Source organism: Capra hircus, unplaced genomic scaffold, assembly GCF_001704415.2.
Source record: "Capra hircus breed San Clemente unplaced genomic scaffold, ASM170441v1, whole genome shotgun sequence".
Taxonomy (NCBI): Eukaryota; Metazoa; Chordata; class Mammalia; order Artiodactyla; family Bovidae; genus Capra; species Capra hircus.
The window spans coordinates 1-23,535 of NW_017190166.1; the positions used below are offsets into that span (position 1 = coordinate 1).

General features: G+C 60.8%; 2 protein-coding genes across 3 annotated transcripts; both read left to right on the plus strand.

The window, feature by feature from the left end:
- Position 1: 1 nt before the first annotated feature.
- On the plus strand, positions 2 to 8,323 carry EPPK1 (epiplakin 1). Its single transcript, XM_018045192.1, is given in 14 exon segments — positions 2 to 361; positions 363 to 541; positions 543 to 651; positions 653 to 890; positions 893 to 1,094; positions 1,096 to 1,510; positions 1,512 to 1,745; positions 1,747 to 1,852; positions 1,855 to 1,928; positions 1,930 to 2,121; positions 2,124 to 2,409; positions 2,412 to 2,708; positions 2,711 to 3,488; positions 3,490 to 8,323. Coding segments are annotated over 14 exon segments (8,112 nt in total). The 3' UTR covers positions 8,132 to 8,323.
- Positions 8,324 to 12,542: 4,219 nt separating this feature from the next.
- On the plus strand, positions 12,543 to 19,752 carry NRBP2 (nuclear receptor binding protein 2). 2 transcript variants are annotated; one of them, XM_018045194.1, is made up of 18 exons: positions 12,544 to 12,939; positions 13,398 to 13,520; positions 13,586 to 13,687; positions 13,847 to 13,936; positions 14,075 to 14,115; positions 14,218 to 14,312; positions 14,442 to 14,465; positions 14,536 to 14,619; positions 14,691 to 14,746; positions 14,839 to 14,934; positions 15,896 to 16,028; positions 16,145 to 16,247; positions 16,348 to 16,398; positions 16,481 to 16,616; positions 17,531 to 17,584; positions 17,691 to 17,754; positions 17,858 to 17,913; positions 18,005 to 19,752. In XM_018045194.1, exons 1-18 carry the CDS (start codon positions 12,817 to 12,819, stop codon positions 18,071 to 18,073), a joined length of 1,500 nt encoding a protein of 499 aa, XP_017900683.1. In that variant the 5' UTR covers positions 12,544 to 12,816; the 3' UTR covers positions 18,074 to 19,752. The 2 variants fall into 2 exon arrangements, with proteins under 2 accessions (XP_017900682.1, XP_017900683.1); XM_018045193.1 differs by having other exon boundaries at positions 12,543 to 12,939; positions 17,858 to 19,752.
- Positions 19,753 to 23,535: the final 3,783 nt, after the last annotated feature.

A 23,535-nucleotide genomic window follows, 5' to 3' on the forward strand; every position in this document is an offset into this window, starting at 1 on the left:
CATGAAGAAGGACCTCATCGTGCGCGAGCACGGCATCCGCCTGCTGGAGGCCCAGATCGCCACGGGCGGCGTCATCGACCCCGTGCACAGCCACCGCGTGCCCGTGGACGTGGCCTACCAGCGCGGCTACTTCGACGAGGAGATGAACCGCGTGCTGGAGGACCCCAGCGACGACACCAAGGGCTTCTTCGACCCCAACACGCACGAGAACCTCACGTACGTGCAGCTGCTGCGGCGCTGCGTGCGCGACCCCGACACGGGGCTCTACATGCTGCAGCTGGCCGGCCGGGGCTCCGCCCTCCACCAGCTGGGCGAGGAGCTGCGCGCCGCCCTGCGAGACACCCGCGTGACGCTGGGCGCGGGGCTCCGCGGCGGGCCAGCGCGTCTCCGTGTGGGAGCTCCTCTTCTACCGGGAGGTGTCCGAGAGTCAGCGGCAGGACCTGCTGCGCCGGTACCGGGAGGGCTCGCTGACCGCGCAGGAGGTGGGCGCTGCCCTCGTCTCGCTGCTGGCCGAGGCCCGAGGCGAGGCGAGGCCGAGGCTGGGGTGGCGCGCCCCGGCGCCCGGACCCTCGGGGGGCGCTGCGCGCCGCCACCATGGAGGTCGGTGGGCCGCCTGCGGGGCCCCGCGTGCCCGTGTGGGACGTGCTGGCTCTCCGGCTACGTGAGCGCCGCCACGCGGGAGCAGCTGCTGGCCCAGTTCGGGTCGGGGACGCTGGGCTTGCCCGCGCTGACCCGCAGGCTGACCACCATCATCGAGGAGGCTGAGGCGGGCCCCCTCCCAAGGGGGCGCAGCTCCGGGCAGCGGGAGCCCGGGCCCCAGGGGCCGGGCGAGGGGGCCGACGCCGGACCCTCCTCCGGCCAGGACGCCGACGCCGCGGATGCCGCCAGGCCCTGCAGGAGCAGGCCCTGCGCGCCGCCACCATGGAGGTGCGCGTCGGGCGGTTCCAGGGCCGGCCCGTCTCCGTGTGGGAGGTCCTCTTCTCCTCCTACCTGAGCCAGGCCCGCCGGGACGAGCTGCTGGCCCAGCACGCGGCCGGCGCCCTGGCCCTGCCCGCCCTGGTCGCCGTCCTCACCAGCTCATCGAGACGGGAGGAGGAGGGCTGAGCAGGTGTCCTTCCGGGGCCTGAGGCGCCAGGTGTCGGCCTCCGAGCTGCACACGTCCGGGATCCTGGGCCCCGAGACCCTGCGGGACCTGGCCCAGGGCACCAAGACCCTGCAGGAGGTGACGGAGATGGACTCGGTGAAGCGCTACCTGGAGGGCACCAGCTGCATCGCGGGCGTGCTGGTCCCCGCCAAGGACGAGCCCGGGCGCCAGGAGAAGATGAGCATCTACCAGGCCATGTGGAAGGGCGTCCTGCGGCCGGGCACGGCCCTGGTGCTGCTGGAGGCGCAGGCGGCCACGGGCTTCGTCATCGACCCGGTGCGCAACCAGAAGCTGTCCGTGGAGGAGGCGGTGGCCGCGGGCGTGGTGGGCGGCGAGCTCCAGGAGAAGCTGCTGTCGGCCCGACGCGGCGGTCACCGGCTACACCGACCCCTACACCGGGCAGCAGATCTCCCTCTTCCAGGCCATGAAGAAGGACCTCATCGTGCGCGAGCACGGCATCCGCCTGCTGGAGGCCCAGATCGCCACGGCGGCGTCATCGACACCCGTGCACAGCCACCGCGTGCCCGTGGACGTGGCCTACCAGCGCGGCTACTTCGACGAGGAGATGAACCGCGTGCTGGAGGACCCCAGCGACGACACCAAAGGGCTTCTTCGACCCCAACACGCACGAGAACCTCACGTACGTGCAGCTGCTGCGGCGCTGCGTGCGCGACCCCGACACGGGGCTCTACATGCTGCAGCTGGCCGGCCGGGCTCCGCCCTCCACCAGCTGGGCGAGGAGCTGCGCGCCGCCCTGCGAGACACCCGCGTGACGCTGGGCGCGGGGCTCCCCGCGGGGCCAGCGCGTCTCCGTGTGGGAGCTCCTCTTCTACCGGGAGGTGTCCGAGAGTCCAGCGGCAGGACCTGCTGCGGCCGGTACCGGGAGGGCTCGCTGACGCGCGCAGGAGGTGGGCGCTGCCCTCGTCTCGCTGCTGGCCGAGGCCAGCGAGGCCGAGGCCGAGGCTGGGGTGGCGCGCCCGGCGCCCCGGACCCTCGGGGGGCGCTGCGCGCCGCCACCATGGAGGTCCGGGTGGGCCGCCTGCGGGGGCCCGCGGTGCCCGTGTGGGACGTGCTGGCCTCCGGCTACGTGAGCGCCGCCACGCGGGAGCAGCTGCTGGCCCAGTTCGGGTCGGGGACGCTGGGCTTGCCCGCGCTGACCCGCAGGCTGACCACCATCATCGAGGAGGCTGAGGCGGCCCCCTCCCAAGGGGGCGCAGCCTCCGGGCAGCGGGAGCCCGGGCCCCAGGGGCCGGGCGAGGGGCCGACGCGGGACCCTCCTCCGGCCAGGACGCCGACGCCGCGGATGCCGCCAGGGCCCTGCAGGAGCAGGCCCTGCGCGCCGCCACCATGGAGGTGCGCGTCGGGCGGTTCCAGGGCCGGCCCGTCTCCGTGTGGGAGGTCCTCTTCTCCTCCTACCTGAGCCAGGCCCGCCGGGACGAGCTGCTGGCCCAGCACGCGGCCGGCGCCCTGGCCCTGCCCGCCCTGGTCGCCGTCCTCACCCAGCTCATCGAGGAGACGGAGGAGCGGCTGAGCAAGGTGTCCTTCCGGGGCCTGAGGCGCCAGGTGTCGCCTCCGAGCTGCACACGTCCGGGATCCTGGGCCCCGAGACCCTGCGGGACCTGGCCCAGGGCACCAAGACCCTGCAGGAGGTGACGGAGATGGACTCGGTGAAGCGCTACCTGGAGGGCACCAGCTGCATCGCGGGCGTGCTGGTCCCCGCCAAGGACGAGCCCGGGCGCCAGGAGAAGATGAGCATCTACCAGGCCATGTGGAAGGGCGTCCTGCGGCCGGGCACGGCCCTGGTGCTGCTGGAGGCGCAGGCGGCCACGGGCTTCGTCATCGACCCGGTGCGCAACCAGAAGCTGTCCGTGGAGGAGGCGGTGGCCGCGGGCGTGGTGGGCGGCGAGCTCCAGGAGAAGCTGCTGTCGGCCGAGCGCGCGGTCACCGGCTACACCGACCCCTACACCGGGCAGCAGATCTCCCTCTTCCAGGCCATGAAGAAGGACCTCATCGTGCGCGAGCACGGCATCCGCCTGCTGGAGGCCCAGATCGCCACGGGCGGCGTCATCGACCCCGTGCACAGCCACCGCGTGCCCGTGGACGTGGCCTACCAGCGCGGCTACTTCGACGAGGAGATGAACCGCGTGCTGGAGGACCCCAGCGACGACACCAAGGGCTTCTTCGACCCCAACACGCACGAGAACCTCACGTACGTGCAGCTGCTGCGGCGCTGCGTGCGCGACCCCGACACGGGGCTCTACATGCTGCAGCTGGCCGGCCGGGGCTCCGCCCTCCACCAGCTGGGCGAGGAGCTGCGCGCCGCCCTGCGAGACACCCGCGTGACGCTGGCGCGGGCTCCCGCGGGGCCAGCGCGTCTCCGTGTGGGAGCTCCTCTTCTACCGGGAGGTGTCCGAGAGTCAGCGGCAGGACCTGCTGCGCCGGTACCGGGAGGGCTCGCTGACCGCGCAGGAGGTGGGCGCTGCCCTCGTCTCGCTGCTGGCCGAGGCCGAGGCCGAGGCTGGGGTGGCGCGCCCCGGCGCCCCGGACCCTCGGGGGGCGCTGCGCGCCGCCACCATGGAGGTCCGGGTGGGCCGCCTGCGGGGGCCCGCGGTGCCCGTGTGGGACGTGCTGGCCTCCGGCTACGTGAGCGCCGCCACGCGGGAGCAGCTGCTGGCCCAGTTCGGGTCGGGGACGCTGGGCTTGCCCGCGCTGACCCGCAGGCTGACCACCATCATCGAGGAGGCTGAGGCGGCCCCCTCCCAAGGGGGCGCAGCCTCCGGGCAGCGGGAGCCCGGGCCCCAGGGGCCGGGCGAGGGGGCCGACGCGGGACCCTCCTCCGGCCAGGACGCCGACGCCGCGGATGCCGCCAGGGCCCTGCAGGAGCAGGCCCTGCGCGCCGCCACCATGGAGGTGCGCGTCGGGCGGTTCCAGGGCCGGCCCGTCTCCGTGTGGGAGGTCCTCTTCTCCTCCTACCTGAGCCAGGCCCGCCGGGACGAGCTGCTGGCCCAGCACGCGGCCGGCGCCCTGGCCCTGCCCGCCCTGGTCGCCGTCCTCACCCAGCTCATCGAGGAGACGGAGGAGCGGCTGAGCAAGGTGTCCTTCCGGGGCCTGAGGCGCCAGGTGTCGGCCTCCGAGCTGCACACGTCCGGGATCCTGGGCCCCGAGACCCTGCGGGACCTGGCCCAGGGCACCAAGACCCTGCAGGAGGTGACGGAGATGGACTCGGTGAAGCGCTACCTGGAGGGCACCAGCTGCATCGCGGGCGTGCTGGTCCCCGCCAAGGACGAGCCCGGGCGCCAGGAGAAGATGAGCATCTACCAGGCCATGTGGAAGGGCGTCCTGCGGCCGGGCACGGCCCTGGTGCTGCTGGAGGCGCAGGCGGCCACGGGCTTCGTCATCGACCCGGTGCGCAACCAGAAGCTGTCCGTGGAGGAGGCGGTGGCCGCGGGCGTGGTGGGCGGCGAGCTCCAGGAGAAGCTGCTGTCGGCCGAGCGCGCGGTCACCGGCTACACCGACCCCTACACCGGGCAGCAGATCTCCCTCTTCCAGGCCATGAAGAAGGACCTCATCGTGCGCGAGCACGGCATCCGCCTGCTGGAGGCCCAGATCGCCACGGGCGGCGTCATCGACCCCGTGCACAGCCACCGCGTGCCCGTGGACGTGGCCTACCAGCGCGGCTACTTCGACGAGGAGATGAACCGCGTGCTGGAGGACCCCAGCGACGACACCAAGGGCTTCTTCGACCCCAACACGCACGAGAACCTCACGTACGTGCAGCTGCTGCGGCGCTGCGTGCGCGACCCCGACACGGGGCTCTACATGCTGCAGCTGGCCGGCCGGGGCTCCGCCCTCCACCAGCTGGGCGAGGAGCTGCGCGCCGCCCTGCGAGACACCCGCGTGACGCTGGGCGCGGGGCTCCCGCGGGGCCAGCGCGTCTCCGTGTGGGAGCTCCTCTTCTACCGGGAGGTGTCCGAGAGTCAGCGGCAGGACCTGCTGCGCCGGTACCGGGAGGGCTCGCTGACCGCGCAGGAGGTGGGCGCTGCCCTCGTCTCGCTGCTGGCCGAGGCCGAGGCCGAGGCCGAGGCCGAGGCTGGGGTGGCGCGCCCCGGCGCCCCGGACCCTCGGGGGGCGCTGCGCGCCGCCACCATGGAGGTCCGGGTGGGCCGCCTGCGGGGGCCCGCGGTGCCCGTGTGGGACGTGCTGGCCTCCGGCTACGTGAGCGCCGCCACGCGGGAGCAGCTGCTGGCCCAGTTCGGGTCGGGGACGCTGGGCTTGCCCGCGCTGACCCGCAGGCTGACCACCATCATCGAGGAGGCTGAGGCGGCCCCCTCCCAAGGGGGCGCAGCCTCCGGGCAGCGGGAGCCCGGGCCCCAGGGGCCGGGCGAGGGGGCCGACGCGGGACCCTCCTCCGGCCAGGACGCCGACGCCGCGGATGCCGCCAGGGCCCTGCAGGAGCAGGCCCTGCGCGCCGCCACCATGGAGGTGCGCGTCGGGCGGTTCCAGGGCCGGCCCGTCTCCGTGTGGGAGGTCCTCTTCTCCTCCTACCTGAGCCAGGCCCGCCGGGACGAGCTGCTGGCCCAGCACGCGGCCGGCGCCCTGGCCCTGCCCGCCCTGGTCGCCGTCCTCACCCAGCTCATCGAGGAGACGGAGGAGCGGCTGAGCAAGGTGTCCTTCCGGGGCCTGAGGCGCCAGGTGTCGGCCTCCGAGCTGCACACGTCCGGGATCCTGGGCCCCGAGACCCTGCGGGACCTGGCCCAGGGCACCAAGACCCTGCAGGAGGTGACGGAGATGGACTCGGTGAAGCGCTACCTGGAGGGCACCAGCTGCATCGCGGGCGTGCTGGTCCCCGCCAAGGACGAGCCCGGGCGCCAGGAGAAGATGAGCATCTACCAGGCCATGTGGAAGGGCGTCCTGCGGCCGGGCACGGCCCTGGTGCTGCTGGAGGCGCAGGCGGCCACGGGCTTCGTCATCGACCCGGTGCGCAACCAGAAGCTGTCCGTGGAGGAGGCGGTGGCCGCGGGCGTGGTGGGCGGCGAGCTCCAGGAGAAGCTGCTGTCGGCCGAGCGCGCGGTCACCGGCTACACCGACCCCTACACCGGGCAGCAGATCTCCCTCTTCCAGGCCATGAAGAAGGACCTCATCGTGCGCGAGCACGGCATCCGCCTGCTGGAGGCCCAGATCGCCACGGGCGGCGTCATCGACCCCGTGCACAGCCACCGCGTGCCCGTGGACGTGGCCTACCAGCGCGGCTACTTCGACGAGGAGATGAACCGCGTGCTGGAGGACCCCAGCGACGACACCAAGGGCTTCTTCGACCCCAACACGCACGAGAACCTCACGTACGTGCAGCTGCTGCGGCGCTGCGTGCGCGACCCCGACACGGGGCTCTACATGCTGCAGCTGGCCGGCCGGGGCTCCGCCCTCCACCAGCTGGGCGAGGAGCTGCGCGCCGCCCTGCGAGACACCCGCGTGACGCTGGGCGCGGGGCTCCCGCGGGGCCAGCGCGTCTCCGTGTGGGAGCTCCTCTTCTACCGGGAGGTGTCCGAGAGTCAGCGGCAGGACCTGCTGCGCCGGTACCGGGAGGGCTCGCTGACCGCGCAGGAGGTGGGCGCTGCCCTCGTCTCGCTGCTGGCCGAGGCCGAGGCCGAGGCCGAGGCCGAGGCTGGGGTGGCGCGCCCCGGCGCCCCGGACCCTCGGGGGGCGCTGCGCGCCGCCACCATGGAGGTCCGGGTGGGCCGCCTGCGGGGGCCCGCGGTGCCCGTGTGGGACGTGCTGGCCTCCGGCTACGTGAGCGCCGCCACGCGGGAGCAGCTGCTGGCCCAGTTCGGGTCGGGGACGCTGGGCTTGCCCGCGCTGACCCGCAGGCTGACCACCATCATCGAGGAGGCTGAGGCGGCCCCCTCCCAAGGGGGCGCAGCCTCCGGGCAGCGGGAGCCCGGGCCCCAGGGGCCGGGCGAGGGGGCCGACGCGGGACCCTCCTCCGGCCAGGACGCCGACGCCGCGGATGCCGCCAGGGCCCTGCAGGAGCAGGCCCTGCGCGCCGCCACCATGGAGGTGCGCGTCGGGCGGTTCCAGGGCCGGCCCGTCTCCGTGTGGGAGGTCCTCTTCTCCTCCTACCTGAGCCAGGCCCGCCGGGACGAGCTGCTGGCCCAGCACGCGGCCGGCGCCCTGGCCCTGCCCGCCCTGGTCGCCGTCCTCACCCAGCTCATCGAGGAGACGGAGGAGCGGCTGAGCAAGGTGTCCTTCCGGGGCCTGAGGCGCCAGGTGTCGGCCTCCGAGCTGCACACGTCCGGGATCCTGGGCCCCGAGACCCTGCGGGACCTGGCCCAGGGCACCAAGACCCTGCAGGAGGTGACGGAGATGGACTCGGTGAAGCGCTACCTGGAGGGCACCAGCTGCATCGCGGGCGTGCTGGTCCCCGCCAAGGACGAGCCCGGGCGCCAGGAGAAGATGAGCATCTACCAGGCCATGTGGAAGGGCGTCCTGCGGCCGGGCACGGCCCTGGTGCTGCTGGAGGCGCAGGCGGCCACGGGCTTCGTCATCGACCCGGTGCGCAACCAGAAGCTGTCCGTGGAGGAGGCGGTGGCCGCGGGCGTGGTGGGCGGCGAGCTCCAGGAGAAGCTGCTGTCGGCCGAGCGCGCGGTCACCGGCTACACCGACCCCTACACCGGGCAGCAGATCTCCCTCTTCCAGGCCATGAAGAAGGACCTCATCGTGCGCGAGCACGGCATCCGCCTGCTGGAGGCCCAGATCGCCACGGGCGGCGTCATCGACCCCGTGCACAGCCACCGCGTGCCCGTGGACGTGGCCTACCAGCGCGGCTACTTCGACGAGGAGATGAACCGCGTGCTGGAGGACCCCAGCGACGACACCAAGGGCTTCTTCGACCCCAACACGCACGAGAACCTCACGTACGTGCAGCTGCTCCAGAGGGCTACTCCTGACCCTGAATCGGGGCTGTTATTTCTTTCTCTCACTGGAAAATGATTCTTCATCGTCTTGACTAATTTTTTTTCTTTTGTTAATAATACATTACAGTTTTTTAGAATATGTATCGTGATATACCTGTTCATTTTGTTTTCCTGCCTGTTAATTACCTTCCTTTCTGTCACCTAGTGTTGATTGTAATGGCTTATATTAGTCTATTTCCATTAAAGTCATGACCTTTATCGTCTTTTTTCTATAGAGTTTTGAATTTACAGTTCTTTGCAATTACTCCTGTGAAATCTCTGTAGTATCTAGCTTATTTCGTATCAAGGGTTCCTTTCTTCTTATCTGCACCTATCATAGTTGAGGGACCTTCCCTGGTGGCTCATATGGGAAAAGTGTCTGCCTATAATGTGGGAGACCCAGGTTCAATCCCTTGATCGGAAAGATCCCCTCGGTATGGAAATGACAACTCACTCTGATACTCTTGCCTGGGAAATCCCATGTTTCAAGAAGCCTGATAGTCTATAGTCCACGAGGTTCCAAAGAGCTGTATGTGACTGAGTGACTTCACTTTCACTTTTTACCACAGTAGAGGCTATGCATGTTTTGTTAAAATCCCATTTCATCTAAATGGCTTCTTCATATTGATTTTTTTTTTTCTGATTTGACTAAACCATTTTCTATCAATTTCTTGGTTTAGTAAATGCTTGTGGCTCTCAGTTTGCTGTCCTCCTGCCCTGGTTTTCCATGGTAGTGCTGTGCTTTGCAGAGGCTGGGCTCATTCTGTCACTCGATACCACCGTTCCTGTTAGCCTGACCCCCCTGTGCGTTCTCCTCATCAGATTTGTTTGGTGGTGTGGCCTTTACAGTAATCAGTAATCACTTCCTTCCTCAGTGATCAGTGCAAAGAAATAGAGGAAAACAATAGAACGGGAAAGACTAGAGATTTCAAGAAAATTAGAGCTACCAAGGGAACATTTCATGCAATGATGGGCTCAGTAAAGGACAGAAAGGGTATGGACCTAACAGAAGCAGAAGATATTAAGAATACACAGAACTGTACAAAAAAGATCTCCATGACTCAGATAATCATGATGGTGTGATCCCTCACCTAGATCCCAACATCTGGAATGTAAAGTCAAGTGGACCTTAGGAAGCATCACTGCAAACAAAGCTAGCGGTGGTGATGAAATGCCAGTGGAGCTATTTCAAATCCTGAAAGATGATGCTGTGAAAGTGCTGCACTCAATATGCCAGCAAATTTGGAAAACTCAGCAGTGGCCACAAGACTGGAAAATGTCAGTTTTCATTCCAATCCCAAAGAAAGGCCATGCCAAAGAATGCTCAAACTACCGCACAATTGCACTCATCTCACGTTAGTAAAGTAATCCTCAAAATTCTCCAAGCCGGTCTTCAGCAATATGTGAACCATGAACTTGCAGATGTTCAAGCTGGTTTTAGAAAATGCAGGGGAACCAGAGATCAAATTGATAACATCCACAGGATCATGGAAAAAGCAAGAGAGTTCCAGAAAAATATCTATTTCTGCTTAATGACTACCCCAAAGCCTTTGACTGTGTGGATCACAATAAACTGTGGAAAATTTTTCAAGAGATGGGAAATCAGACTATCTGACCTGCCTCTTTAGAATCCTGTATGCAGGTCAGGAAGCAACAGTTAGAACTGGACATGGAACAACAGACTGGTTCCAAATAGGAAAAGGAGTACATCAAGGCTGTATATTGTCACCATGTATATTTAACTTATGTGCAGAGCACATCATGTGAAACGCTGGGCTGTATGAGGCACAAGCTAGAATCAAGCTTGCCAGGAGAAATATCAATAACCTCAGATATGCAGATGATACCACCCTTATGGCAGAAACTGAAGAAGAAATGAAAAGCCTCTTGATGAAAGTGAAAGAGGAGAGTGAAAATTTTGACTTAAAGCTCAACATTCAAAAAACTAAGAACATGGTATCCGGTCCCATCACTTCATGACAAATAGATGTGGAAACGGTGGCTGACTTTATTTTTTAGGGCTCCAAAATCACTGCAGATGGTGACTGCAGCCATGAAATTAAAAGACGCTTACTCCTTGGAAGAAAAGTTATGACCAACCTAGACAGCATATTAAAAAGCAGAAACATTACTTTGCAACATAGGTCCGTCTCATTAAGACTGTGGTTTTTCCAGTAGTCATTTATGGATGTGAGAGTTGGACTATAAAGAAAACTGACCGCAGAATAATTGATGCTTTTGAACTGTGGTGTTGGAGAAGATTCTTGAGAGTCCCTTGGACTGCAAGGAGATCAAACCAGTATATCCTAAAGGAGATCAGTCCTGAGTGTTCATTGGAAGTCCTGATGTTGAAGCTGAAGCTCCAATACTTTGGCCACCTGATGCGAAGAGTTGACTCAGTTCAAAAGACCCTGATGCTGGGAAAGATTGAAGGTGGGAGAAGGGGACAACAGAGGATGAGATGGTTGGATGGCATTACCGACTCAATGGACATGAGTTTGAGTAGACTCCAGTAGTTGGTGATGGACAGGGAGGCTTGGCATGCTGTGGTCCATGGGGTCACAAAGAGTTGGACACAACTGAGCTACTAAACTGAACTGAACTGATGGCCTTTTCAATGGCTTCCCAGGTTGCTCAGTGGTAAAGAATCTGCCTGCCAATGCAGAAGCTGCAGGTTCAGGCTCTGGGGTTGGAAGATTCCCTGTAGGAGCAATACCCCCTGCAGTATTCTTTCTGGAAAATTCCATGGACAGAGAAGCCTCACAGGCAACAGTCTTTAGGGCCACTGAGTTGAACACGACTGAACATGCACGTACCTCACTCCACTCCATGGCTTTTACAGTTTACAAGGAGTTGTTTGTATGTCAACAAAGCTCTCTTCTTTGATTTCAACTTTTTGAAAGTTCCTCCACAATATTCTCTCTTCTTATTATAAATATAAGATATTAAACAAGGACAATAAGCACTGATAACCTAAGGTGACATACAGCTGTATCCAGCATGGTCTCTGCTTCCCATGGGTTTAGGTCTAGGTCTTGGATGATCCTGGAGCTTCAGACATTGATCACAGAGTGTCTGGTTGGCACAGGTGGCATTGGGCCAAGTCTTCCTGGTCACTCCATTTTCATAGAGAGTTCTGAGCAGTGAGTGGTATTTTCTCAGGATCACCTTGGGTGAGTGGAGTGTGGAACGCGGGAGCTTGGCTGGTCCCATCAGGATGACAGCAGTGGAGTCAAGTCTGTGCAGAAGGTGGGGGAGTGAGGTGTTGTAGGTGACTCTGAAACCAGCAGGGCTGAAGGCCTCTGGACCAAGCTGGAGACACTAGAGCTCAGGGTTGAGAGAAAGTGGGTACATGTGTCCACAGCCTTTCTCCCCAGAAAGAGAAAGTGAAGGGTGAGTGGGAACCCAGCAGGTGAGAGGAAGGAGATAGTAGGAAAGTAGTGAAAGTGAAGTGAAATTGCTCGGTCGTGTCCGATTTTCTGTGACCCTGTGGACTGTAGCCTACCAGGCTTCTCCATGGGATTTTCGAGAGTACCAGAGTGGGTTGCCATTTCCTTCTCCAGGTGATCTTCCCGACCCAGGGATCGAACCGGGTCTCCCACATTGCAGGCAGACGCTTTACCCTCTGAGCCAGCAGGGAAGCCCAGGAAAGTATTGGGGGTCACTAATTACAGACGTGAGTTTGAGTGAACAACGGGAGTTGGTGATGGACAGGGAGGCCTGGCGTGCTGCAATTCATAGGGTCGCAAAGAGTCGGACACGACTGAGCGACTGAACTGAACTGAACTGAACTGAATTACAGTCTGCTGCTGCTGCTAAGTCACTTCAGTCGTGTCCGACTCCGTGTGACCGCATAGATGGCAGCCCACCAGGCTCCCCCGTCCCAGAATTACAGTCTACCTCTTGGGTATTTTTCTGTCTCCTTAATAGAGACATGTGTTCCTTAAGCGAGGAGGGACAGACGCTTCTCTGTGGCCTGACCTCAGATCCTCGCGGTGTAACCCCGGGCTACACGGGCTGCCCCTCGACCTGCTCCACGCTGTCTTCACCCCAAGGCGGGAGCCTGGGGACCATGTCAGGTTTCCCGATGTGCTTGACGGAGTGAGGCACGGAAGCAGTGCAGGAAGTACGAGCGGCTTCCAGAGCTGGGCAGAGCCTGTGAGCGCAGCCCAGCGCGCGTTCGGGGAGGCCCCAACGGACCTGGCCTCAGGCGGGCACGGAAACCCCCGCGCTCGGGTCGCCGGGCTAAGACTGGTCCCTGGGCAGCCGAGAGCTGCGCGTCCCAGCAGAAGCCTGGCTGGGACCCAGGTGGGCGGGGCCTCCGGAGGGGCGGGGCTGTGGACTGGCGGGCGGGGCCCTAGGTGCAGTGGGCGGGGCCTTCGTGGGTGTGGCGGGGCGGGGTGGGGCTCCACGCGGTGGGGCACGGGGCGGGGAAAGGTGGGGCTTTCGCGGGGCGCGGCGAGGGCTCTGCCTTGTGCGTGGAGCCTCCGCTTCGTCTCCGGCCCGGGGAGGCGGCTCCGGCGGGGCAGACGGGCTCCACCCCCGGGCCGGCCGCGTGCCCGCGCCTCCCAATTCCCAGAACCAGGGTGGGGGCTCGAGGGGGTGGTGGCGGCAGCTCCGCTTCCAGCTGGGCGTCTGGGCAGTGGGCCAGGACGGGCGGAGAGCGGCGGCGGCGCTGGGCGGCGGATCGCGCGCAGGGCGGTGGCTTGGACCGGGCGAGCCATGGCGGCCCCGGAGCTGGTGCCGAGGCGGGGCCGGGAGCGGGAACGGGAGGACGAGAGTGAGGACGAAAGCGACATTCTGGAAGAGAGCCCGTGCGGCCGCTGGCAGAAGCGGCGGGAGCAGGTGGGCACAGCGGGGCGGGGAGGGTCGCCGCCCACCTCGGGTGGAGGGGCCCTGGGGCCACGCGGGGCCGTGCGCACTCTGAGGAAGCCAGGAGGCCGGGAACCTGCCTGAAGCCTCGCTCAGGCGGCCTCCTTCTCGATGCGCGCTCGTACTTCTTTAGCCTGGCCCCCACGCCCTGTTAAGAAACCCCCTCTTCCTTAAGGGCCAGTCTCTCGAGACCACCTCCCCATGCCTCTGAGATCACCTGTTAGCCTCCTGGGAACCATCCTCAAAAAAACCCGAAGCATGCCCCAAATCCCCACAGCCCAGCCCCAGGACACCTCGCCTCTGCTCCTGGGTCCCCAGCTTCTCCCTGGAAGGCCAGTGCCTGCCTCACACCCTCTGGCTGGTGGATAGGATGTGAGCAGGGACTGAGCCTTCCCTGACCACCTCACTCATGCCCCCACCCCCACCCCCAGGTGAATCAGGGAAACATGCCGGGGGTCCAGAGCACGTTCCTGGCCATGGACACTGAGGAGGGGGTGGAGGTGGTGTGGAACGAGCTGCACTTCGCTGACAGGAAGGCCTTCTTGGTCCATGAGGTAAGGCCCGCTGCCCCACCCCCCCACCCCCCCCATCATCCTGGTGACTGCACCCCCCTTCCCAGGAGAAGATCCAGACCATGTTTGAGCAGCTGGCCCTGGTAGACCACCCGAATATTGTCAAGCTGCATAAGTACTGGCTGGATGCCTCAGAGTCCCGAGCGCGGGTGAGCCCCTGGGCACGCCATGGGGTGGTGGGGCACACCATGGGGTGGTGGGGCACACCTTGGGGTGGTGGGGCACACCATGGGGTGGTAGGGCACCAGTGGGTGGGGTGGCTATGGGCACCCACTGTTGGTGGAGCCCGTGAGTTTGCCACCTGGCAGGTCATCTTCATCACAGAGTACGTGTCGTCAGGCAGCCTCAAGCAATTCCTCAAAAAGACCAAAAAGAACCACAAGGCCATGAATGCCAAGGTATGCAAGTGGGCTGGTGTGGGTCAGGGCCAGGCTGGGGTCCGGGTGCTGTTGGGGACAGAGACAGTGAGGGGCACGGGGCAGGGCTGGGCCCAGCTGCCTTTCGGAGCCCACCTCATGGAGTCCATCCGTCGCCAGGCCTGGAAGCGCTGGTGCACACAGATCCTGTCTGCACTCAGGTGAGGGCCTGGGCTTGCCCAAACACCTGCCTGCGATCTCCCCCGTCCACCCCACCTCCTGGCACCCCTGACCCAGCTCCTCCGGCTCTCCCCTTTTCCCAGCTTCCTGCACGCCTGCAGCCCCCCCATCATCCATGGAAACCTGACCAGCGACACCATCTTCATCCAGCACAACGGCCTCATCAAGATTGGCTCCGGTGCTGGCGGGGAGGAGGGGGTGGTGGGGAGGCTGGGCCGGGTGGGACCTGTTGGGAACACAATGCTGATGACGCTGCGTGCCCTGTCACGTTGACACCTGCTCTTTCTCCCCGTGGGGACCGCCTCAGTGTGGCACCGGATCTTCTCCAACGGTGTGTGGGGGCCCTGGGGGACGGGGGGTCATGGGGAGGCCCGGTCTGCTCACCCCTTGCTCTCTCATAGCGCTCCCTGACGATCTTCGAAGTCCCATCCGTGTTGAGCGGGAGGAACCTCGGAACCTGCACTTCTTCCCGCCAGAGTATGGAGGTGAATCCAGGAGGCCCCCACCCTGCCCCCTGTATCCGCCTTACGTGTCCTGACCTGCTCTCCCCTTTCAGAGGCTGCCGATGGCACTGCCATGGACATCTTCTCCTTTGGGATGTGTGCACTAGAGGTACTAACCCAGTGTCGCCTGGGGCCCTCCTCCCAGCTAGCTCCCCCAGCCCCACCGGTCCCTCCCCCGCCTGACCTTGCCGCGCCCCCTAGATGGCTGTGCTGGAGATCCAGGCCAACGGGGACACCCGGGTCACAGAGGAGGCCATCACTCGTGCCAGGCACTCACTGAGTGACCCCAACATGCGGGTAAGCAGCTCGCCCTGCCCCTGTGAGTTGGCTGTCAGTGTTCCAGGCTGGGCAGTGAGGGGCCTCAGGCAGGCCTGCAGATGGCGCAGGTCAGAGCCAGGTCCACTGCACTAGCCCTTCCCCTGAAAAGAGGGTCTTACCAGGCAGGTGTGTTGCGGGGCCGACCTGATGGCATGAGGGCACATTCTGAGCCCAGAAAGATGCTTTCGGTGTGGGTGCAGTGTTTATGCCAGTTTTATAAAGAAACAGATTCAAAGAGCCTTTAGCGTGAATGGTGGAGCGAGTGTGCATCTAGGTCTGCCCAACTCCACGGCCCTGCCTGTAAACTCTCAGGAGACGGGCCGAGAAGTTGCCAGGGGGCAAGGTGGGTGGGTGCAGAGGGCATATGCTCGGAAGCTGCAGCCACAACCTCTGTGGCCAGACTTCAGCGACTACCTGGCTTAACCCATGGCCTCTGGGAGTGGTGGGGCCTGGGTGGGACTGAGACAGACGTGGAGTCAGGATGGACCCAGAGGCAGTGAGGGCCTGGATGTGGGGCAAGGGAGGCACCCCTCAAGGCCATATGCAGAGCCGGTCCTGACCCACAGCACCAGAAGTAGGGCAGGCAGGTGGGCTCAGGCTGGGCCGCTCTGACCTCAGGGGCCCAGGCTGATCTGCCAGCGCTTTGCCCAGCCCTGGGCTCCACAGCAGGGGCTGGTGTCTGTCCTCAGTGTGCAGTCTTCATCTGTCATTTGGGGATGACAGTGCTGGCCCCCTACAGAAACTGGGGCGGGGGGTGCCTACTGGAAGGAAAGCGCAAGCAGCTCCGGGCCACGGGAAGACTCCACTGTCCTGATTGAAGACCCAGGTCCTGGCCTGGCGGCTAACAGGATGCCTCTCCCTGTGCCGGAAGCTGCATGAAGGCTCCCAGGGGCTTGGGGCCAGAGCAGAGAGGCTGCACCCACTTCCACCCCCTCTGCAGGAGTTCATCCTCTCCTGCCTAGCCCGGGATCCTGCCCGCCGGCCCTCTGCCCACAACCTCCTCTTCCACCGCGTGCTGTTCGAGGTGCACTCACTGAAGCTCCTGGCTGCCCACTGCTTCATCCAGCACCAGTGTGAGGGGCAGGTCGGCCTGGGGGCGGGCCAGGGCCTGGGGTCGGGCTGCAGAAGGAAGGCCTGGCAGGACCCCATGCTTCAGGGCCTGCCGCCTGTGTGCTCCCGCGGCCCATAGACCTCATGCCTGAGAATGTGGTGGAGGAAAAGACCAAGGCGATGGACCCACACGCAGTCCTGGCGGAGATCCCCCGGCCCCCCCGGCCCCCGCTGCAGTGGCGGTGAGTGACCTGCAGCCCAGGGGCCTCCCTGCTCCTCCCGGCCAGCTCAGCCCCACTGGCCGGACCAGCCATCCTCACGTTCTTCTTACACCCACGCCAGGTACTCAGAAGTCTCCTGCTTAGAGCTCGACAAGTTCCTGGAGGACGTCAGGTGAGGGCTGGAGTGAGCTGGGGGAGGGGGCAACTGTCGGGCCTGAGCCACCAGCCGGCACCACCCTGCACCGTGTCCCTAGGAATGGGATCTACCCGCTGATGAACTTCGCTGCTGCCCGGCCCCTGGGGCTGCCCCGTGTGCTGGCCCCACCCCCCGAGGAAGCCCCAAAGGCCAAGACCCCGACGCCAGAGCCTTTTGACTCAGAGACCAGAAAGGTAAGCTTCCACCCCTGCTGCACAGACCTGACCACTGCCCAGACAGGCTCCCTTACCAGGGGGCTTCAAGTCTCCCGGGCCAGCTTTCCTCCCGGCTACCGGAGGCCAAGTCCTGACTGATCACTCTGTGGAACCTGGGGGGGCAGTAGTGCAAGCTGCGAGATACCCCTCTCCCAGAGGCTCCACAGGGAAAGGCTCCTGCAGGCCCTTGTCCCGCACACGCCACTGCTCTGACTCACCTCCCTGGCCTGCGGATTCCCTGACATCTGTGCCCTGGTGTCTCCTCCAATGCCCCCAGGCCCTGGGATTCCCCTGGTCCCTCCTCCTGCAAGACTCCCCGCTGGCCAGGGGACTCCTGGGCAGCCTCAGCCCCTCTCCCTCTCCATGTCCACACCCACCCACTGGTTTCCAGAGGCCGTGGCTTCGGCCTTGGGTGTGTTTCTATGGTTACTGCCCTGATCTGGGCTTCCTCTGTTCCCCACCGGGATGCTGCACCAGCCCCTTGCCTGGTCGCCTGCCGCTGGCTTCCCTCCACATCGCAGCCAGAATTCTTGTTGAGGGGGGGCACAGTCAGGGGTCCTCAGCCCCCCACTCTGAGGCCTGGTCTTGCTGGCATCCTGGGCTTCCACTGTCCTGTCCCTGAGGACCTTGCTCTTCCTACCTTTCCCACAGCTTGTCCAGGTGTTCTCTCCACCTGTGAAACCATCCTAAAGCATCCTCCAGCTTCAGTATCTACCCCTCTGAAAATTTCGGCAGGTTCCTAGCAGAGATGTGCTTTCTAGTTTGCCCTTAGAGATTTTTCCCATCTCTGGTTTTTACTACCCCTGCCTGGCCCCTTTGAGGCAGCATCTGCGCTTGCTGCCAGAGGTTGAGGTCCAGCCTTTGAGTGACCTTGGCCTGTGTCTGCCCTGCAGGTGATCCAGATGCAGTGTAACCTGGAGAGGAGTGAGGACCAGGCGCGCTGGCACGTGAGCTTGGGGTTGGGAGGGCTGCCACCGGCAGAGATGCCAGATGCGGGAGGAGAGGGACCTGCCGACCCGAGCCCACCACGCCCTCCTGCCTCCGCCTCCTCAGCTCACTCTGCTCCTGGTGCTGGAAGACCGGCTTCATCGACAGCTCACCTACGACCTGCTCCCAAGTAGGCCGAGGGGCGGGGGCGGCGGTTGTGGGGGAACCCCGGGCGGGGGCGGAGGTGGGCAGGCAGCACTGCGGGTCTCACTCCCCGGCCTACTCCGCCACAGCCGACAGTGCCCAAGACCTGGCCGCCGAGCTGGTGCACTACGGCTTCGTCCACGAGGTGAGGTGTGCGGGCCGGGTGCGGCCAGCCTGGGAGGGCGGCAGGGTGGGCCACGCCCCTCCGTCCCCCATGCCTCCCTCCCATCCTGCAGGACGATCGGCCGAAGCTGGCCGCCTTCCTGGACAGCACCTTCCTCAAGTACCGTGGAGCTCAGCCGTGACCTTGATCCATACACCTCAGGGTGCCAAGCCCCCTGGAAGCCGACCTCTTGGCTCCCTGGGGAAGCTTGGCATTGGCCCCTGCAGTTGGGTGGGGAACCAGGGTCCCTGTCTGCCTGTGTGCCTGCTAGTGAGAACCTCCCTTCGCATAGCTCCCGCAGCCCCTGGGTGGGGCTGAGGGTGGCGGGGTCCGGCCCACCAGGGGTGAGGGAGCCGGTGCTGGGGGACTGGTTAGCTGCTGCGTGTCCTTAGGAGCAGGATGTCCGGTGCAGTCAGCTTCCACAATTTCCTGGCCGTGTGGTCACGAAGGGGCTGCCACACAGGGAACCATGCATAGTGCTGGGGGCTGAGGGGTGGGGGTCAGCCCTGGAGAGCTGTGCGCCCAGGGAAACGTTCCATTGCAAGTTGGTGCCACTGACCCACATGAGGAGCCACCACCTTAAACTGATGGTAAAGCACCTGCAAGTGTTGGGCACCGTGCTGGGCGAGGGGCGTAGCCATGACCTGGAAGCTCGTGTGGCTCTTGCCCCCTGCCTCCCATCCAGGGCAGACCCACTTCCGAGCCCCTCTCTGGCTCCTGCAGCCCCCACAAAGAGCTGTTTCTGTTCGCATTCCCTGGCCGGAGTGGTCCATGTCAGATGCCCTCCCTGCCCCTCCCCAGCTCCCCCCTACTCGTGCTACATCCCTGGGTCCTGGGGATATCAGTGCCCCCTCCATTTGCAAATGTAATTAATCACTCGAACATTTAAAACCGCATGTATAAATTTAGCACATTCAGGTTTCTAAGTGTTTGAAATGTCAAACAAGAAAAGCCTACCACTATATTAGTTCTCTGTTGTTGCCGTAGTTTTTCACTACAAACTCAGTGGCTTAAACCAACACATATATTAGTTCTGTAGGTCAGAAATCTGGCGCAGATCCCATCAGACTAACAACAAGGTATTGTCACTCCTTTCTGGAGGTTCTTGGGGAGAAACCATTTCCTACTCCTTCACGTTGTCAGCCTGCAGGTTCAGGAGCACGCAGGGCACTGGGCAGGAATTCAGTTCCTTGCAGTGACGGGGCCAAGGTTCCCATCACCTGAACTGTGTGTCTGGTTTTCTGCAGCCAGGAAAGCTTCGTGTGATTAGGTTGGGTCCACCTGGATAATCCGGGATAATCTCCCATCTCATGGTCCTTAATCTTAATGATATGTGCAAAATACTTTTCACCAAGTAAAGTAATATTCCCAGGTTCTGGGGGTTAGGACATGGACATCTTTGTCATCCCACCTGCCACACCACCCCAACCAAAACCCCAAACCAACACCCCTTACCAAGACATGTCAGATTCCATGTACAAATATGGTGAATCTCAAGTTATTTTAAATGTTCCAGTACCCTACAAAATTATTCAAGTTCTTAAACCTTTCAGTTTAAAGTTAAATGCTTTAAAATAACTTACACATCTACTTGGAAATCCTGATGCCAAGCTGTCTGATTCTGCATCGTCTGAAACAGTTGGGAGTGTCCAATGCATAACAGATTGTACCAGAGATTAAACTGAACTCAAAAGGATCAGTAATAGTACTGCTCCATTTAATGTCTGTTGAGGTTTTCGTTTTAACTCTTCAAAGTGACATACGTATTACTTTAAAAGTGGAATTTTTTTTAGGCCAATAATAAACAACTAATAAATACAATGTCTAACTCTGATCCTTTGCAAATTCAACTGTTAGCTGTTTCTTCAGGAATTTAAAATGCATGTTTCATAAGGACACGCACACATGCTTTCACTGCTTTTCATCGATTTTTCTACATTGTCACCTGCCGGTGTCCTCTGGGGGGAAGGGAGGCCACTGGCCTCAGTCTCTTGACCCAGCGCCATCTAAATGTGATGGGCACTATTACAGGTTCACTCCCACAGGTCTCAGCAGAGAACGAGGTGTCCTAGGACAATATTTGCTTTCTTGCACAACTTTTTGTTTTCCCTGCAGTTAATCATTGCCTTTTGGGGGGCTCAGCTTTACACACATGTCATTAATTCCTCCCTAGATTCTCCTGCAGAAGTGTGAACCTCCTCTCAAAGTTGGGATTTGTTGCATAACTGCTGTTTCCATCTTTTCCTGGACCCCTCACCCTGCCAACTGCCCCAGCTGTGAGCATGGGCTATGACTTCAGCAGCGTCCTGGAGCACCTCCTTTCTCTCTGCTGGAGCCCATGATTTCCTCCTCCTTGATTCAGTTACGGAGTCTGCAGTTGCCCTCACTGCTCTCACATCTCCTTGTTCGTGTAACTAGGTACAAAGTTGGGCTTCTAGTCCTAAGAATTCCCATGCCTTTCTGAGTTCTGACCTTTGCGATGTCTTCTCTCTGGATCTTTTCTTTACCTGAATGCTTTGGAAATTATCAACGATGTGTCCTGATGTTGTTCAGTCACTCAGTCTTGTCCGACTCTTTGTGACCCCATGGACTGCAGCACGCCAGGCCTCCCTGTCCATCACCATCTCCCAGAGTTTGCTCAAACTCATGCCCATCAAGTCACTGATGCCATCCAATCATCTCCTCTGTCATCCCTTTCTCCTGCCTTCAATCTTTCCCAGCATCAGGGTCTTTTCAAATGAGTTGGCTCTTTGCATCAGGGGGCCAAAGTATTGGAGCTTTGGCTTCAGCATCAGCCCCTCCAATGAATATTCAGGACTGATTTCCTTTAGGATTGACTGGTTTGATCTCCTTGCTGCCCAAGGGACTCAAGAGTCTTCTTCAGCACCACAGTTCAAAGGAATCAGTTCTTTGGCGCTCAGCCTTTTTCATTGTCCAGCTCTCAGATCAGTACATGACTACTGGAAAAACCATAGCTTTGACTATATGGACCTTTGCAGGCAAAGTAATGTCTCTGCTTTGTAATACGCTGTCTAGGTTTGACATTGCTTTTCTTCCAAGGAGCAAACGTCTTTTAATTTCATGGCTGCAGTCATCGTCCAGTCCAGAGTGATTGTGGAGCCCAAGAAAATAGTCTGTCACTGTTTCCATTGTTTCCCCATCTATTTACCATGAAGTGATGGGACTGGATGCCATGATCTCAGTTTTTTGAACGTTGAGTTTTAAGCCAGCTTTTTCACTCTCATCTTCAATCAAGAGGCTCTTCAATTCTTCTTCACTTTCTGCCATAAGGGTGGTATCATCTGCATATCTGAGGTCCTGATGTAGAACTTCTCTCTCTTTTCTTCCATTGTTATTTTTTATTGAAGTATAGCAGTTTATAAAGTTGTGTTAATTACTCCTTTACAGCAAAGTGTTTTTTTTCTGTATTCTCTTCCCCTATGGTTTATCACCTGATATTGAATATGTTGATAGTTCTCTGCGCTTTGCAGTAAGAACTCAATATGACTTTCTCTTTCATCTGTTGTCCAGAGATTCCAACCCTTCAGTTCTAAGTTTTCTTTGCCATTTTGATTTCTCCCCTTTCCTTTTCTGGAATGCTTACTTAGATGTTGGACTTATTTTCTGAGAGGCTAGGGGCAGAGGCTCTGGAGCCACTCAGCTGCTTCTGAGACAGTGGTTCAGATTGCATGGGGGTGGTTGTGAGCTTGCACAAGTTAACTGTGAAAAGGAACGAGAACAGTGCCCAGCACACTAGCACTCTGAACACAGCAATGCCAGATTTCACAGGCGAAGCTGCACCAGGGAGTGGTGCTTTTGCCCTTCTTCCAGTCCCAGCCCACCCCTCTGTTATGGAGGCCTCTGAGGCACCCGCCGGTTCTAGTACTGCAGAGTGCTGACGAGCGTGACAGTACTCCATTGTGCGTTTTCTAGCTATATGGTTTTATTGTTATACGTTCTGGAAGATTTCAACTTTATCTTGCAACTTCTGTTTCACTGTTCCTTTTCCTCTCATATTTTTCATTTGTAACTGCTTTCTCACTGGTTGAATGTTTTTCTTTAGAGCATCTTGTTCATGTACTTTGATGCAACATCCTATCTCTCTAAGGATATGGTTTTAGCTTTTCTTTTTTCCTTCCTCTCTGGCCTGCTGAGTCCCTTTTCCTTTTCCAGTTTTCCTCTCCCTCAGCTGTGTGGTATTCCTGGGCTGCCCAGTCGCATTGAATCTTAGTGGTTGGGGCTTATTGTCTTGTGAGCTTTGAGGTCAAGGATGGAGCCAGGTCATTCTCCTGCCCACCTCCCAACGGCCAGTCTATTTTGTGTGTGTGTGTGTGTTGGGAGCTCCTGCAGAGACAGGCTCTTCTCTCTGAGGACTGTGAGTGGCACATGATTGGGGAGCCAGGGGTGGAGGTGGCAGAAAGACAGGAATCTCACGTATTCCCCCACTTTCAGAACAGGCAGGCCCTCCAAGTGTTCCTCTGCTGGAGCTCACCTCTCAGTCGCTGCCAATAGGGACAGAGCTCTTATCTCCTCGTCATGACTGCACTCATATGAACCATCTCTTGGACCTCGACCTCCAGGATGCTAAAGCAGCCCCTGTTGTCCACCTTCCTCCAGCTTCACAACATTCCACCTCTTTGTCTTTGGGGGTTTCTGCCTTTAAAAAGGTGGCGCAACCTTCCCAGGTGGCGCTAGGGATAAAGAATCCGCCTCTCCAATGTAGGAGACATGAGATATAAGTTCGATCCCTGGGTTGGGAAGATCCCCTGAAGTAGGAAATGGCAACCCACTCTAGTATTCTTGCCTGAAGAATCCCATGGACACAGGAGCCTGGTGGACTACGGTCCATAGGGTCTCAGAGTTGGACATGACTGAACGAAGCTCTTTTTCTTATCATTTTAGAGGAAAGGTAAATGAGTAAAATATTTTCGTGTTTAAACAGGGTGTCTGTATTTCACATTAACTCTCCCAGGGTTGAGAAGAGACCTGCCTCCTTTGGGAAGACACTTTGTTACCTCAGGCAGGCTAAAGTTGCTAAGCTGACAACGTCAGGGCCTGAGCTTCACTGAGTAAGGGTCTTGGGACTGGGTGTGGCATGCAATAAACGTCCAGGGCAGCTCAACGCCAGGGATGGACACCTGGAACTTTATAGTTCAGAACAAAGGGGACTGAGTGCATACCATTCCCAGGGGATTGGTTCGGAAGCCTGTCTCTTGGGTTGCAGTTCTACAGACTGTTACGTCGGTGGCTCTAGGACGCTAAAATGCACTACTGTTTTCTGAACCATTTGGAAAGAGAAAATGCGACCATAACAGGGAACACACCATGCATTGGTAGGCACATTCAGAGATACGATGCAAAGAGGCATTTCGAAATCTGAGTCCGAAAAAAGGCGATTCTTGGTCGCAGTTTTCAACCGCAGCTCTAGAGGTAATCCGGCCGTCTGTGCCCGGCCTCGGGGTTTTCCTGCAAAGACAGAGAAACCGAGCAGCGAAGGGAAAGCGGCCGCGAGAGGCGAGGGGAGGGGCGACCTAGCATGCTAACAGGCAGGCTGAGGGCGGTGCTGGCGGCGGGCGGGGGCGGGGGCGGGGCGGGGGCCCCGGC